The sequence below is a fragment of the Muntiacus reevesi genome, chromosome X (assembly GCF_963930625.1).
Source record: "Muntiacus reevesi chromosome X, mMunRee1.1, whole genome shotgun sequence".
Lineage (NCBI taxonomy): Eukaryota > Metazoa > Chordata > Mammalia > Artiodactyla > Cervidae > Muntiacus > Muntiacus reevesi.
In genome coordinates, this window is record NC_089271.1 from 13,111,982 (window position 1) to 13,127,960 (window position 15,979).

Genomic DNA, 15,979 nt, shown 5'->3' on the forward strand with positions numbered 1-15,979 from the left:
TGAAATTCATGGTCCAAAATTTCCAAAAGTGGATGCAACAGCAGGATTGTCATGCGCCCCCTACACACACACACACACACACACACACACACACACACACACACACACACACACACACACACACACACACACACACACACACACACACTTACCAGATTTGGGAGATTCATACAAGCGATTCATGAAATTCATGGTCCAAAATTTCCAAAAGTGGATGCAACAGCAGGATTGTCATGCGCCCCCTACACACACAAACACACACACACACACACACACACACACACACACACACACACACACACACACACACACACACACTTACCAGATTTGGGAGATTCATACAAGCGATTCATGAAATTCATGGTCCAAAATTTCCAAAAGTGGATGCAACAGCAGGATTGTCATGCGCCCCCTACACACACAAACACACACACACACACACACACACACACACACACACACACACACACTTACCAGATTTGGGAGATTCATACAAGCGATTCATGAAATTCATGGTCCAAAATTTCCAAAAGTGGATGCAACAGCAGGATTGTCAAGTTCCTTGTGGTCACAGACAGACTGAACATCCTAGGACATCCTGGGCTTAACACAGACTTTAGACATTCAGCATGATGCAAGCAGACCAAAAAAGGCACTCTGGCAAACACTCAGAAGACAGAAAGCCTCCATTTCCTGCATATTCTATGATATCTATTTTAATCTATCAGTATTTTCCTTTAAAGTTTCTTTGATAGTATCCTTAGAAAAGAGCTCACCTTTCATTTATATTCATGAACATTTTATTCCAGTATTTTATACCATCATTTGAAATGTTTTAACATTTTCTAAAAACCAATATTTGTTTCTAAATTGATATGAAATAAGAATTTAATCTTTATCCCCCAAATAGTTAACTATGAGTACTTATTGATATCTGAGTCATGAAAATCAGAAAAAGTCTAGAACAGTATCAACTGAAATATAATGTTAACCATATGTATAATTTAAAATTGGATTGCAGTCACACTTAAAAAGAAGTGAAACTAATTTTAATAATGAACTGTATTTAACCTAATAGTGAATTGACCAAAAAGTTTGTTCGAGTTTTTATAACATTGTCTGGGAAAACCCAAATGAACTTTTTGGCCAGCCCAATACATTCAAAATATTATCATTCCCATGTGTAATCAACGTCAACCAGGACCTCGATAACTGCAAGCTTCAATTAACTGTGATGTTTTAAAGTATTTGGCATTTTTATATATAAAATAAAATGCAAGGAAATAAAATTTTAGCAAAGGTTTATTCATGAAAGGAAACAAACGGGAAGGAGGAAATAACTGAATCAAGAATCTATCTTGCAAGACTTATATTCATCATAATCTTATCCACCCAGATTTACGTGTCTACATGCTATTCAGAATGGTAACATTAGATAATAGAGAATCATGAATCTTGAAAAACTGCCTACTAGTTTCACTCTACTTCACAATTTTTTAAAATTTCGTAACGAGAAATAAAAATGAAAAGGTTTCTGACTACGCCTTGGTTAAAGAGAATGCTACATTAATCAGGAGTCTCCATTCCCCAAGTACTCCAGTTCATCAGTGTTACGCTCTAACTAGCTTAGCTCATGTGAAGACACTAGGAGTCTAGCTGTTACGCATCTACACTAGGCACCCTGGGTACAGCAGGCAACAACCTGTTTATTCCCAAGCATCTTCCTATAGACAGTTGGGACTACTGGTATAGGAGGAATTTTTCCAGTGGGTCCGGCAGGTATAGTTTGTGGATGATCTTGTGACAGTTGCGACCCAAGCACTTCCGGACACACAGGCGGCACAGCTGGGAAAGAGCAGGTGGGCCTGCGGGAGGAATTCAAACACACGGTCACAGAGGAGGTGGTAGGAGACGTGCAGGGCCTGACAGTCAGGCCTCAGGGACCTCCTGACTTGAGCTGCCCCTGAGGTGGTGCTGGCTGGGTCCCCACTCACACTCAGAGCGGGGGCCTTCATTCTGACAACGATCCCAGCTCAACAGAGGATCTGGAGAAAGGATACAACCCACTTATACCCAGTTAGAGTCTGCACCTCAGTCTTGTGAGGTCTTAAAGAGTTGTCATGCCTGTGGCTTTGAGTCCCGAAGGAAAGCAAATTAACCATGGTCAAAAACATGGTGGAAGAGGCTGAATGAGCATTTGGCTGGGATCCTCGGCACACACGGGCATTTGTAATGCCCTGTTATTTCTTTTCCTTACTGTATCAACAAAGACTGCTGCAAGGAGACCTATGTAATTACTGGACTATACAAAGCTTTCCTTTTCAAGAAAAACCCACTGTCACAGCGTCTTGCACCCCATGAGAAATAGTGACTACATAGGCGGAAAGCCAGATAACACTTGGATTGATATTGCCAAGGAGCACCCATGTGCCTGAAAGATACCTGGAGGAGCAGACCATCACCCTTAGTCAAGACCTTAGGAAGCTAGAATGCAAAGTGTCTCTCCTGTCACACAACTAAAGCTCCTCAGAGTGACCTCTGACATAGTTGGTGTCCAGTCTTCTAGAGTGAGTAGCTGTATTGATGAAGATGGAAGGCAGAGGAACTTGTTTAGAAGAAATATAAATCTTGGACCTGGAGACATCTTTGATGGAAGGAAACAGGAAATATGACAGTGGCTATAAACCATATTCTTAGCTAATAATTGTTAAGTACCTGGTATTTCCAAACTGGGAGCTGTTAGTAGAGACTCAAATCAAAGAACAACCATTAATGACACGGACTACTGAAAATAATGTAGACCAGTCTTACTCAAAGTGTGTCCTCAGACTGGCAGCATCAGCATCACCTGGGAGCTGGTGGCCATATAGAGTTTGGGGCCCCACCCCAGAGTTCCTGAATCAGAATCTGCATTTTAAGGAGATTTCCAGGTGATCTGTAAGCACCATGAAGCTTAAGAAGCACTAAAACTACAGATGCAAGCCTCCCACTTGTAAGGTATAATGTATACAAGACATGGGGGTGGTTTCACAAAATGGATCTGGTGAGTGAAATTAAACTCTTCCCCATTAGAAATTGTTTCAGAAGATTCAGGATTGTGGCATCCAAACAATAAGAGTGCACACTGGAAATATGGTTACCAAAGGGGAAGGAAGGGAGGGATAAATTAGGACTGTGGGGTTAATAGATACATACTAGTATATATAAAACGAGAGAAACAATAAGGACATACTGTATAGTACAGGGACCTACACTCAATATTTTATAATAACCAACAAGGGAAAAGAATCTGAAAAAGAATATACATATACATGCATGCTATGTCACTTCAGTCACATCTGACTCTTTGCAACCCTTTAGATGGTAGCCTGCCAGGCTCCTCTGTCCATGAGATTCTCCAGGCAAGAATACTGGAGTGGGTTCCCGAGCCCTCGTCCAGGGAATCTTCCCGACCCAGGGATCGAACCCACATCTCTTACATCTCCTGCACTGGCTGGTGGGTTCTTTACCACTAGTACCACCTGGGAAGCTCATATATATCTATATCTATATATACATATCTATATTTATACATATATAAATCATATATATATATATATATAGAATCATTTTGCTATACACCTGAAACATGACATTATAAATTAATAATATGTGTATGCACTCAGTCATGTCTGACTCTCTGCGACCCCATGGACTATAGCCCACCAGGCTCCTCTGTTCATGGAATTTTCCAGGCAAGCATACTGGAACAGGTTGCTATTTCCTTCTCCAGGGAATCTTCCTGACCCAGGAATCGAACCCAAGCCTCTTGCATCTCCTGCATTGGCAAGTGGGTTCTTTACCAGCTGACTCACCAAGGAAGCCAAAAATCCATAGTACTCCAATAATAAGAAGAGTGCAAGTTAGAATCTTAGCTCTTAGTTAGCATCCTAGTCCTACATTTTAGTAGCTGTGTGACCTTCTGAAAGCCCATCTCTTTGTGCTCCTCTTGTTTCTATTTGGAGCTGGGTTAAAGCACAAGTTACCATAAAGCTCTCATAGCTTTGAGGTTTTGAGAATTCAGTGAGATGCATCAATGTTTCTTTCAAACCTAGCTCAATGTCTGACATATGGAAAGCTGAATAATTACTATTACTTTAATGGTCTCCTGAGCATTTGTATGCTCAGGAGAGGCTCAGACAGTGTTCTCTTTTTATGGGGACACAGCATGGTTCTCTGTAGAATCTGGGATATCAAGTCTGGTAGAGGGCCTGCCTTCCCTCCTCTGGCGCCTAGAGATTCATTAACCCACGGCGGATATGGGCATGGGGCAATGGGGAGCACAGATTCACCGACTCCCCGAGCTGGAGAAGAGGCAAACAACTTCACCATTTAGTCCAGTTTCTGAAAGACACACTCTGTGTCCACTTAAGCATATCTAACTCAAATTTTTATCATCTCCCCTAAAATGCTTTCAAGTATTACAAAGCAGCCTGCTCAATCATGTGCTTATGCCAGGATACATGGGGCAGTTCCACCTTTTTAAGGTGAAAACAAATTTCTCTCTTTTCTTGTTAATGCACAAACAAAGACACATAACAGGTGTATGAAAATGTCCCTTTGTTATAAGTGACAAAATCCCGTCTGGCAATGCTAGCACTCGCCCGCTCCCACGAGCCACTCCCAATTAGAAAGAGGAAAAGCAAATAGGTAAGACAGTCTACAGGGAGGCAAGAAGGAGAGAGAGTACATGTGCTTGTGGAAAAGGGGATGCTCACCCTTCCTTACCTTCCCGGAGCAGAAGCGCCTGCTCTACGCTGCTCTTTGGAGCTGCCAGATCAAGTGCGCTTTGGCCCTGGGCATTTTTGCACTTGAGGTTAGCCCCGTAATCTATCAGCAGGTGGATGATTTCCACACTGCTCTGCTTGGCAGCAGCATGAAGAGGGGTGTCCAGCCATTGACCGTGGTTAACATTGGCTCCTTAAGAAAGCAAATGACCACAATTTAACACTACACATTAGTGGAGAAACACAATGAGCCTCAAGTATGCTAGCTGTCCACAAAGACATCTTAAATGCCATGACATAATTGACAAATCTGTGAAAATATGTGACTGAAGCCTAAACCCTCGGCAATGCCTACTAAGACTGTTTCCAAATATTTTGATGAGAAAAGTATTGAAAAATGGTATTTTTATCCTGGAGAAGGAAACGGCAACCCACTCCAGTATTCTTGCCTGGAGAATCCCATGGATAGAAGAGCCTGAAGGGCTACAGTCCATGGGGTCACACTTCAGTTCAGTCGCTCAGTCATGTCTGACTCTTTGCGACTCCATGAATCACAGCACGCCAGGCCTCCCTGTCCATCACAAACTCCCAGAGTTTACCCAAACTCATGTCTATCAAGTCAGTGATGCCATCCAACCATCGCATCCTCTGTCGTCCCCTTCTCCTCCTGCCCCAATCCCTCCCAGCATCAGGGTCTTTTCCAATGAGTCAACTCTTCACATGAGGTGGCCAAAGTACTGGAGTTTCAGCTTCAGCATCAGTCCTTCCAATGAACACCCAGGACTGATCTCCTTTAGGATGGACTGGTTGGATCTCCTTGCAGTCCAAGGGGCTCTCAAGAGTCTTCTCCAACACCACAGTTTAGAAGCATCAATTCTCCAGCACTCAGCCTTCTTTATGGTTCCACTCTCACATCTGTACATGACTACTGGAGAAACCATAGCTTTGATAGACGGACCTTTGTTGGCAAAGTAATGCCTCTGCTTTCTAATATGCTATCTAGGTTGGTCATAACATTCCTTTCAAGGAGTAAGCGTCTTTTAATTTCATGGCTGCATTCACCATTTGCAGTGATTTTGGAGCCCCAAAAAATAAAGTCTGACACTGTTTCCACTGTTTTCCCGTCTATTTCCCACGAAGTGATGGGACCAGGTGCCATGATCTTAATTTTCTGAATGTTGAGCTTTAAGCCAACTTTTTCACTCTCCTCTTTCACCTTCATCAAGAGGTTTTTCAGTTCCTCTTCACTCTCTGCCATAAGGGTGGTATCATCTGCATATCTGAGGTTATTGATATTTCTCCTGGCAATCTTGATTCCAGCTTGTTCTTCTTCCAGCTCAGGGTTTCTCATGATGTACTCTGCATATAAATTAAAACAAGCAAGGTGACAATATACAGCCTTGACGTACTCCTTTTCCTATTTGGAACCAGTCTGTTGTTCCATGTCCAGTTCTAACTGTTGCTTCCTGGCCTGCATATGTTTCTCAAGAGGCAGGTCAGGTGGTCTGGTATTCCCATCTCTTTCAGAATTGTCCACAGTTTATTGCAATCCACACAGTCAAAGGCTTTGGCATAGTCAATAAAGCAAAAATAGATGTTTTTCTGGAACTCTCTTGCTTTTTCGATGATCCAGCGGATGTTGGCAATTTGATCTCTGGTTCTCTAAAACCAGCTTGGACATCTGGAAGTTCACGGTTCACGTGTTGCTGAAGACTGGTTTGGAGAACTTTGAGCATTACTTTACTAGCGTGTGATGTGTGCAATTATGCGGTAGTTTGAGCATTCTTTGGCATTGCCTTTCTTTGGGATTAGAATGAAAACTGACCTTTTCCAGTCATGTAGCCACTGCTGAGTTTTCCAAATTTGCTGGCATATTGAGTGCAGCACTTTCACAGCATCATCTTTCAGGATTTGAAATAGCTCAACTGGAATTCCATCACCTCCACTAGCTTTGTTCGTAGTGATGTTTCCTGAGGCCCACTTAACTTCACATTCCAGGATGTCTGGTTCTAGGTGAGTGATCACACCATCATGATTATCTGGGTCGTGAAGATCTTTTTTTGTACAGTTCTTCTGTGTATTCTTGCAACCTCTTCTTCTTATCTTCTGCTTCTGTTAGGTCCATACCATTTCTGTCCTTTATTGAGCCCATCTTTGCATGAAATATTCCCTTGGTATCTCTAATTTTCTTGAAGAGATCTCTAGTCTTTCCCATTCTGTTGTTTTCCTCTATTTCTTTGTATTGATCGCTAAGGAAGGCTTTCTTATCTCTCCTTGCTATTCTTTGGAACTCTACATTCATCTTTCCTTTTCACAGAGTTGGGCACAACTGAGCGACTGGCACACACACACACAATATCTCATAATGAACAGATATTTGCATACCCTATGACCAGCACTTCATATCAGATATTGTGTGTGTTTATTGGTCGCTCAGTTGTGTCCTTCTCCAGGGGACCTTCCCGACCCAGGAATTGAACCTGCATCTCTTATGTCTCCTGCATTGACAGGGGGGTTCTTTACCACTAGCGCCACCTGGGAAGCCTCAATAGTAGAATATATAAAGACACTGCACTATATAGATACACATTATGTATTACTCAGCAATGAAACTGAACAACTACAGCTACTTGTAATAACATAAACAAATATAGTTGAGCAAGAGATGGCCAGTGCAATATTAAACATATTATATGATGCCTGTTATATAAAATTTAAAATATGTAATCTAACTAAAAATTCTGATTATTAATGAGAACTTAGGTGGCAAAATTAAAGGGAAAAGGAAAGAAATCATTTCCATAAAGGACAAGATGCTAATAACTTTTTCGAAGGAGGTGGGGAAGGTATAGTTTTGGGGAGATGTCAAAAGGGGGACTTGTCTTTGCAATATTTTATATGTTTTCATGGGTTGGGTTGCAATGGCAGTTGTTTATTACTTTAAGTTACATATTTTCATATATGCATGCCTTGCTTTGTGTTATAGTTTGAGAAGTTGAAAAATAAAAGATGCATTTTTAGTAGTAAACTATTGGCAAAACTTCACATAAGATTAGCTAGTTCAGGTTGGCACAACTGTGTGAAAAACCATTTGTCATTAACTAATAAAGATGAAGATGTCAATTTTTAAAAAAAGATATTTTTAGTCATTTTAAATGCTTTACCTGCTTCCCTATAGGAATTGTGTGACATTCAAAATAAAATATTTGCAGCTCCTTTTAGTAGCTATTTTGTTTTTTGGCAAAGGACAAAGCTAAGTTTACTTAGTACTTATACTGGGATTAATACTAAATAAGTATTTAGTATTGAAATTGGAATCAAAAAAAGTTTTATGAATTAATATAGGGACTGGCAAATGATAGGGGATTAAAAAAAAGACAAAAATATTGGAGAAAAAAATTCCTATTTAAAGGTTCTTATTATAATCTGTACCTTTATGGCAGTGGCTAAGTTTAGGGAATCTTTAACCAAATAAGTTTCAAGACCTTTTACTTTTCCTTGGACTCTCAGTTTCTGTATATGTCTTTGAGAATTTAAAAATAACTAAATAATTTAGCAGGGTTGATCTAAAGTATTCTATGGGAAGTGTCTGCTAAAAGACACTTGCTCCTTGGAAGAAACGCTATGACAAAACTAGACAGCATATTAAAAAGCAGAGACATTACTTTGCCAACAAAGGTCCATCTAGTCAAAGTTATGGTTTCTCCAGTAGTCATGTACAGATGTGAGAGTCGAACCATAAAGAAGGCTGAGTGCTGGAGAATTGATGCTTCTGAACTGTGGTGTTGGAGAAGACTCTTGAGAGCCCCTTGGACTGCAAGGAGATCCAACCAGTCCATCCTAAAGGAAATCAGTCCTGAATACTCATTGGAAGGACTGATGCTGAAGCTGAAGCTCCAATACTTTGGCCACCTGATGCAAAGAGTTGACTCACTGGAAAAGACTCTGATGCTGGGAAAGATGGAAGGCAGGAAGAGAAGGGGACAACAGAGGATACGATGGTTGGATGGCATCAGCAACTCAATGGACATGAGTTTGAGCAAGCTTTGGGAGTTGGTGATGGACAGGGAAGCCTGGCATGCTGCAGTCCATGGGGTTGCAAAGAGTCGGACATAGCTGAGAAATTGAACTGAACTGAACTGATCCTCCTGGTAACCACACCTAGATTTCCCTCTGGGTAACCATCTTCTGTGATTCCCAGCTCCTGTTTCCAGTGAAGCTCAACCACTGCAGTGCAGACTGAAATCTAGGCCTAAGCCAATCTGGTCAGGGTATTCCCTTGGCCACCATGATTGGTTCAGAGATGGGCATGTGACTCAAAAAGAGCCAGTTAAATACAACTGGTTGTTTTCCCCTTGGATTTATGGGAAAGAGACTCTTGCTCTCCCTTGAGGCTGCCAAGGAGAACCATACCAGGTAAATGGAGCCAACATCAAAGGAAGCACAACTGAGAACTACAGATACTCATGTCTGAAGTTCCATTTTAAGCATTGAAACATCAAATGCTGTCAGAATTTTGTCCAGCCTGACAAGAACTTTGTCTCTGAAGCCATGGAAAAGCAAGATTATTCAGTTCTTCTCATGAAAAGACTACTGGAAGTTACCTAATTCTAGAAGCTTCTTCACACAGTCAAGTCTCTGGTAGGTGCAAGCCACATACAAGGGAGTTCCGAGGTGAGGCACTTCTTGGTCAATGTTAACGTTATTTGCCAGTAGAATCTCCATGCACTCTCTATTACCTGGTAGAACACAATAAAACCTCACTCAAGTAAGGAAAATATTAACTATTTACAGAATTATAAGATTGGTTATCTGGAATGGGCTTTAGAAAAAACCTAGATTTTCTTTTCAATAGCAAAAAAAAATTTGGGAGTGGGGGAAATCTTAGAAATTTCCAAAATAAAACCACTAAAAAAAAAGAGCATGGCCATGCACCCCCCACTGAAATTCTTCCTCACAGCCTTTGAGGTACCTCCAACCAAACCAAGGGTTCCAAGGAATACAGATGAAATCACTCTCTATAATAAGTCCCTGGTTTACAGGCAGAGGCTACAAGACCCAGGGGGACAAATGACTCATGCCATTATTACTCTGAAAAGCCAGTGCTCAGATCCAAGGCCCAGCCCTGACCCATCCCTCTCCATTACAAATCTCTCCTTCTCTTCTTTGCCCATGCATGTAAGATTAGGTGGATGGCCATCCCATGTACCTCCTTATTTTGGTTAACCTGGAAGACTCCTATGAGAATTAATAAAAAGCTTCAAGTATAAAATCTATTCAAATGAACTTTAGTGGCTAAGTTTAGTGGCTAACAAGAACTATATAAGCAAGCAATATCCTTTGAGAGTTGGCCCCATTAATAGACAGACATGATTAATTTGAAGCATATGAATGATCAGTTTAGGAGCAATTGCTTCTGAGGTATTGATGGGAGTTTTACAAAGAGGTTGTTCTTTTTTGAAGGTTTAAATGTTTCCTTAAAAAAAAAATCTTATTGTTGATTAGCTTAACCAACCTTTTCTTTATAGATGACATAAAAGTAAGCTTCATCAAGCCTGCTTGATTTATCACAAATTCTGAATTAAGCATAATTATGCATTGAAACCTATAAATAAAGATTCTGCAAATTCAAATCTATTTGTTCAACTAAGTAATTTTATACCTGGATTATAGCATTAATCTGTCAAAGTACTGACTCAAACTGACCGCCCCCTTCCACTAGTTTGTAGAGGTTTAAAACTGTAGGAATTCAGAAATAATATCTAATCAGGACCTAAAACTGTCTCGTAAATACAGTGCATCTAATTAACATTTTAAAATAATTCCTGTCCCTTTTTTTTTAACAGAAGAAACTGAATCTAGCTTGAGCTAAATTTAAGTATTTTCAGGAAGATTTTTAAAAATGATTATTTAAAAGTCAAATGATTGGCACTAATATAGTATCTAGAATAACAAGTTTGCTATTTGCTTTTCTGTTCTGTGGACATTGGTCCCTAACATGTTTTTATGACACAGAAAAAAATGTGAGGAGACAGATGAACTCATTGTTTATGATAGGCATATATATGTGTGTATATATATATGTCACACACATAGATACCAAGCACTCCATATATAACCATCTAAACACTGCAGAACTACTTAATTCAAACCATTCCCAGTATTCATCCATTTTAAAACTTTTGGATGGAAATGCAAATAACAGATTAAATATTACTTCAAATCAAAATTTAAGACATTTTAAACACCTTTATTTCATTTCCAAAGTAGACTATTTCCCTACAACTTAAAGGACTTACTTTAAGTTTGGGAAATAATCAGCATCACTTATTAATTAAGAAATGTTTATCAAATATGTACAGGACATCAAAACCATAGAGATTTTGCATTGAGATTTGGGGATTATGTACCATTTATAGTGTGTGTGTGTACACGCTCAGTCATGTCTGACTCTGCAATCCCATAAACTGTAGCCCACCAGGCTCCTCTGTCCATGGGATTTTCCAGGCAAGAATACTGAAGTGGGTTGCCACTTCCTTCTCCAGGGGTTCTTCCTGGCCCAGGGATAAAACTGAGTCTCTGGCATTGCAAGAGGATTCTTTACCACTGTGCCACCTGGGAAGCCCTATCATTGATAGTAATCCTCTGCAAAAAAAAAAAAATAATAATAATAATAATTTTATCAAGTGACAGGTTTAACAACCTAGGAAAAATCTTTCACTATTGCCTTTTGAAACACTTTAATCCTCATTATACCAGCAAAAATCACTGTTCTACAGTGTTCTAACTTCTCCATTGTATTTCTTTTTTAATTAAAACTTTTAAAAAACTTTGGCTGTACCACACAGCTTGCAGGATCTCAGTTCCCTGACCATGGACTGAACCCAGGCCCCAGCAGTGAAAGAGCTGATGCCACCTAAGCACTATGCCACCAGTGAACTCCCTCTGCTATATTTCTGATCTCAATATAAGAGAACATCTCCACTGCTGGTTAACAGAAATGTTCTTCTTTGGGTGTTACCTCTGACAAATGGTGTTGGCCTTTTGATGGCTCTTCTTGTTCACGTCTAGTCTATGCACATAGTTATCTATTTGGCTGAATCAGGTCTTAGTTGTGGCATGCAGAATCTTTACTTGCAGCACATGGATCTAGCTCCCTGACCAGGGATCAAACTCAGGCCATCGGCACTGGGAGCTCAGAGTCTCAGTCACTAAACCACCAGGGAAGTCTCTGCACATCATTTTCTAATTCCTTAATTTTACTCTTTCCACCATTTCTGTGAGAATATAGAAATCTAGAGTCCATTCAAGGTTTCCAATGGCATGCTTTTTAAAGCTGGAGCTTTTTTTTCGAGAACTAATGACCTTGAGAGCCATCAGCTCATCTAGAATATATTGCTTGTTGTGGACAGTCACCTTTAATCTTCCATTAGAGAAACGATTAGCCTGGGCTTTCAGACACTTTCACAATCAATTTTATGGTCGTGGTTGATGTTTTATGGACTTTGGGGCATGAGCTGTTCTTTTCCAGTGAGGACAGAGACAGAAACACAGCACAACTCATGAAGTTACCCCTGTATGCTTAACTCCACCAGCTCCCACCCAAACACCAGCAAAGAGCCTCAAGTAAGACCAACTGAGAGACTGAGCCCAGGAAACAGGACGTCTGAGGCAGACAGCCATTCCCAGTTCTAAGAAAAGCTATGTCACTCCCCGGTGTTATTTCCTATTGAAGTTACTGCTGTAGGATTAACTAAGCCACACCTAATCCACTGGTGAAGAAGGTCTGGGAGATCCTTGCAAGGTGAACACTCTACCCTTGATTCATGCAGACTGAAGGGAGCCCCCTCAATGTTCTGTGTGTGATGGGATGCCTCATTTACCTCTCTTCACTGCTTCGTGGATGGGTGAGGCCAGGTGCACCTCGAGCTGGGCCTTGGCACCAAACTCCAGCAGCACGTTGACACACGCAGCACTGCCACTGCAGCAAGCATTGAAGAGGGGCGTGGCTCCGTGAACTGTCACCCCATTGACCTAACGAGGGGCAAGGAGAGAACCAGACAGTTTGCTATTTCTTTCTCACCATCTCCCAGTGTGCATTCCTATGTATCTGCATGGGGAAATGTGCCATGCTGGTCAATGAGCGAGACAACTCTATGTCCTTACAGTACTGTGTTTTTTAGGTACCAGTGGTCTATCAACTGTCACCTATAAATAGCATCACAAGTGGGGCAAACAGGGACAGTTTTTTAAATGTATTCAGAGGTACTCAAGAGCTTCTTAGGAGCCTCCTGGCTATTGAGGAGTGGTCCTATATTGTGGCGTAGAACACGGTCTCTGGAACAACTATGGCTTGTATTCAGATCCCAGCTCTCTTTATGTGCTCAGAGATCTTGCTTGGGATAGTAACCTCCAGTGCCTGGGTTTCCTTACTTGTAAAATGAGGACCACAAAATAAATGACCTCATGAGGTTACTGGGTGGATCAGCTGAGTTCCTATATGGGAAACACCTAGAACATTGCCTGGTGCCCAAGAACATTGCCTGGTGCCCAGTAAGCATTCAATAAACATTTGCAACAACAATTATCTTCACTTTCCATTCATATGGAGCTGACTCCCCCTCCAAATCATGAAGAAACATGTCAGGAACAATAAGTACAACAGAAATCATCTAGCGTAAGGTCCCAGAATCTGTGCTTAAAAAAAAAAACCTCCTCAGTGATTCCCCCATAGTTCTTTCTTGCCACAGATTTCCTTTCTGGTCTATTATAATCCACACAAATTGCATATGCCAAAACGACTCCTGAAGAGATTGTGACCAGGCAAAATACACAAAGAAAACAGCCACCAACATGGGTGTCTTTACATAGATGTAGAGAACAGTCTTTTGGACTCTGTGGGAGAAGGCGGGGGTGGGATGATTTGAGAGAAGAGCATTGAAACATGTATATTATCATGTGTGAAACAGATCCCCAGTCCAGGTTTGATGCATGAGACAGGGTGCTCAGGGCTGGTGCACTGGGATGACCCTGAGGGATGGGATGGGGAGGGAGGTGGGAGGGGGGTTCAGGATGGGGAACACATGTACACCCATGGCTGATTCAGGTCAGTTCAGTTCAGTCGTCCAGTTGTGTCCAAATCTGCGACCCCATGAATCGCCGCACGCCAGGCCTCCCTGTCCATCACCAACTCCCGGAGTTTACTCAAAACTCATGCCCATCGAGTCAGTGATGCCATCCAGCCATCTCATCCTCTGTCATCCCCTTCTCCTCCTGCCCCCAATCCCTCCCAGCATCAGGGTCTTTTCCAATGAGTCAACTCTTCGCATGAGGTGGCCAAAGTATTGGAGTTTCAGCTGCAGCATCAGTCTTTCCAATGAACACCCAGGACTGATCTCCTTTAGGATGGACTGGTTGGATCTCCTTACAGTCCAAAGGACTCTCAAGAGTCTTCTCCAACACCACAGTTCAAAAGCATCAATTTTTCGGCGCTCAGCTTTCTTTACAGTCCAACTCTCACATCCATACATGACCACTGGAAAAACCATAGCCTTGACCAGACGGACCTTTGTTGGCAAAGTAATATCTCTGCTTTTTAATATGCTATCTAGGTTGGTCATAACATTCCTTCCAAGGAGTAAGCGTCTTTTAATTTCATGGCTGCAGTCACCACTTGCAGTGATTTTGGAGCCCAAAGATATAAAGTCTGACACTGTTTCAACTCCCCATCTATTTCCCATGAAGTGATGGGACCAGATGCCATGATCTTAGTTTTCTGAATGTTGAGCTTTAAGCCAACTTTTTCACTCTCCTTTTTCACCTTCATCAAGAGGCTTTTTAGTTCCTCTTCACTCTCTGCCATAAGGGTGGTATCATCTGCATATCTGAGGTTACTGATATTTCTCCCAGCAATCTTGATTCCAGCTTGTGCTTCTTCCAGCTCAGAGTTTCTCATGATGTACTCTGCATATAAGTTAAATAAGCAGGGTGACAATATACAGCCTTGACGTACTCCTTTTCCTATTTGGAACCAGTCTGTTGTTCCATGTCCAGTTCTAACTGTTGCTTCCTGACATGCACACAGGTTTCTCAAGAGGCAGGTCAGGTGGTCTGGTATTCCCATCTCTTTCAGAATTTTCCACAGTTTATTGTGATCCACACAGTTGAAGGTTTTGGCATAGTCAATAAAACAAAAATAGATGTTTTTCTGGAACTCTCTTGCTTTTTTGAGGAACCAGTGGATATTGGCAATTTGACCTCTGGTTCCTCTGCCTTTTCTAAAACCAGCTTGAACATCTGAAAGTTCACGGTTCATGTACTGCTGAAGCCTGGCTTGGAGAATTTTGAACATTATGGCAAAAACCACTACAATATTGTAAAACAATTAGCCTCCAATTAAAATAAATAAACTAATTAAAAAAAAAACATGGTGTCTTTAACCAACTTCAGTGTCTTCCAGGGATCTGAGAGGCCTGTGAGAACAAGCACATCTGGGAGGCATCTTTGAGTATTAGCAACAGATTGGAAAGAACATTCTGGAATCAAGGCATTCAGTGCAGAGACTCTGATAAGACTGAAATATAGGACAATGAGGGTTGAATGTCAAACCATTTTGCCTCAATAACTAAGGATATATGCTTGTGATCAACGGGATCCTAAATTATCTTGTTTCAGAAACAAGATATTTCCCCACAGTGCCAGAATAGCCTCCATTGAATTGGAAAGTTAAATAAAATACTAAGATGGCAGAGACAGACAAGGACAGGGACAAGTGTAGGTAAATTCATAACATTCTAGGGATTCCTGGGATGTTGTGATTAATCAGATGGGGAGATGGAAGAATGAAGATGACTTCAGGTTTGGGGCTGCAAATCCAAGAGGAGGAGCTGGTCCTAGAGGGAAGATCACGATAAGCACAGTTTCAGATGCACCAAGTTCGAGGTACCCATGAAACTGCCAATTTTGAGGAATTTTCTATTGATAAATCAAGTTTCTCTTATTCCTCTCTTATTGTGATCTGAATGTTAAATAAGATAATATTTACTGACTGCTCCCTCATGAGACTACCAAAGACAAGAGACCGTGTTGTTCTCCTTTCTTTGTCCCCCACAGAACCTCCAAGAGGCTCCTCAATTTCCCACCTGTGACTCCAGTCACCTAGCTTGACAGGAAATGGCCCCCACCCAACCTTGACCTCAAAGAAGCACAACCTA

The 15,979-nt window shown here is 41.3% G+C and overlaps 1 protein-coding gene across 4 annotated transcripts in view; it reads right to left on the minus strand.

The window, feature by feature from the left end:
* Positions 1-1,286: 1,286 nt before the first annotated feature.
* ASB11 (ankyrin repeat and SOCS box containing 11) overlaps positions 1,287-15,979 on the minus strand; it is a 28,993-nt gene continuing 14,300 nt past the window's right edge. For 2 of the 4 annotated variants that reach the window (XM_065914988.1, XM_065914989.1), the window contains exons 4-7: positions 12,650-12,800; positions 9,371-9,505; positions 4,758-4,959; positions 1,287-1,865 (exon numbers count right to left, since the gene is read on the minus strand). In XM_065914988.1, the coding sequence (XP_065771060.1) occupies positions 1,673-1,865; positions 4,758-4,959; positions 9,371-9,505; positions 12,650-12,800 (681 nt within the window). In that variant the 3' untranslated portion in view covers positions 1,287-1,672. The remainder of the gene's footprint in view (positions 1,866-4,757; positions 4,960-9,370; positions 9,506-12,649; positions 12,801-15,979) is intronic. The other 2 variants (XM_065914990.1, XM_065914992.1) reach the window with 1 other exon arrangement.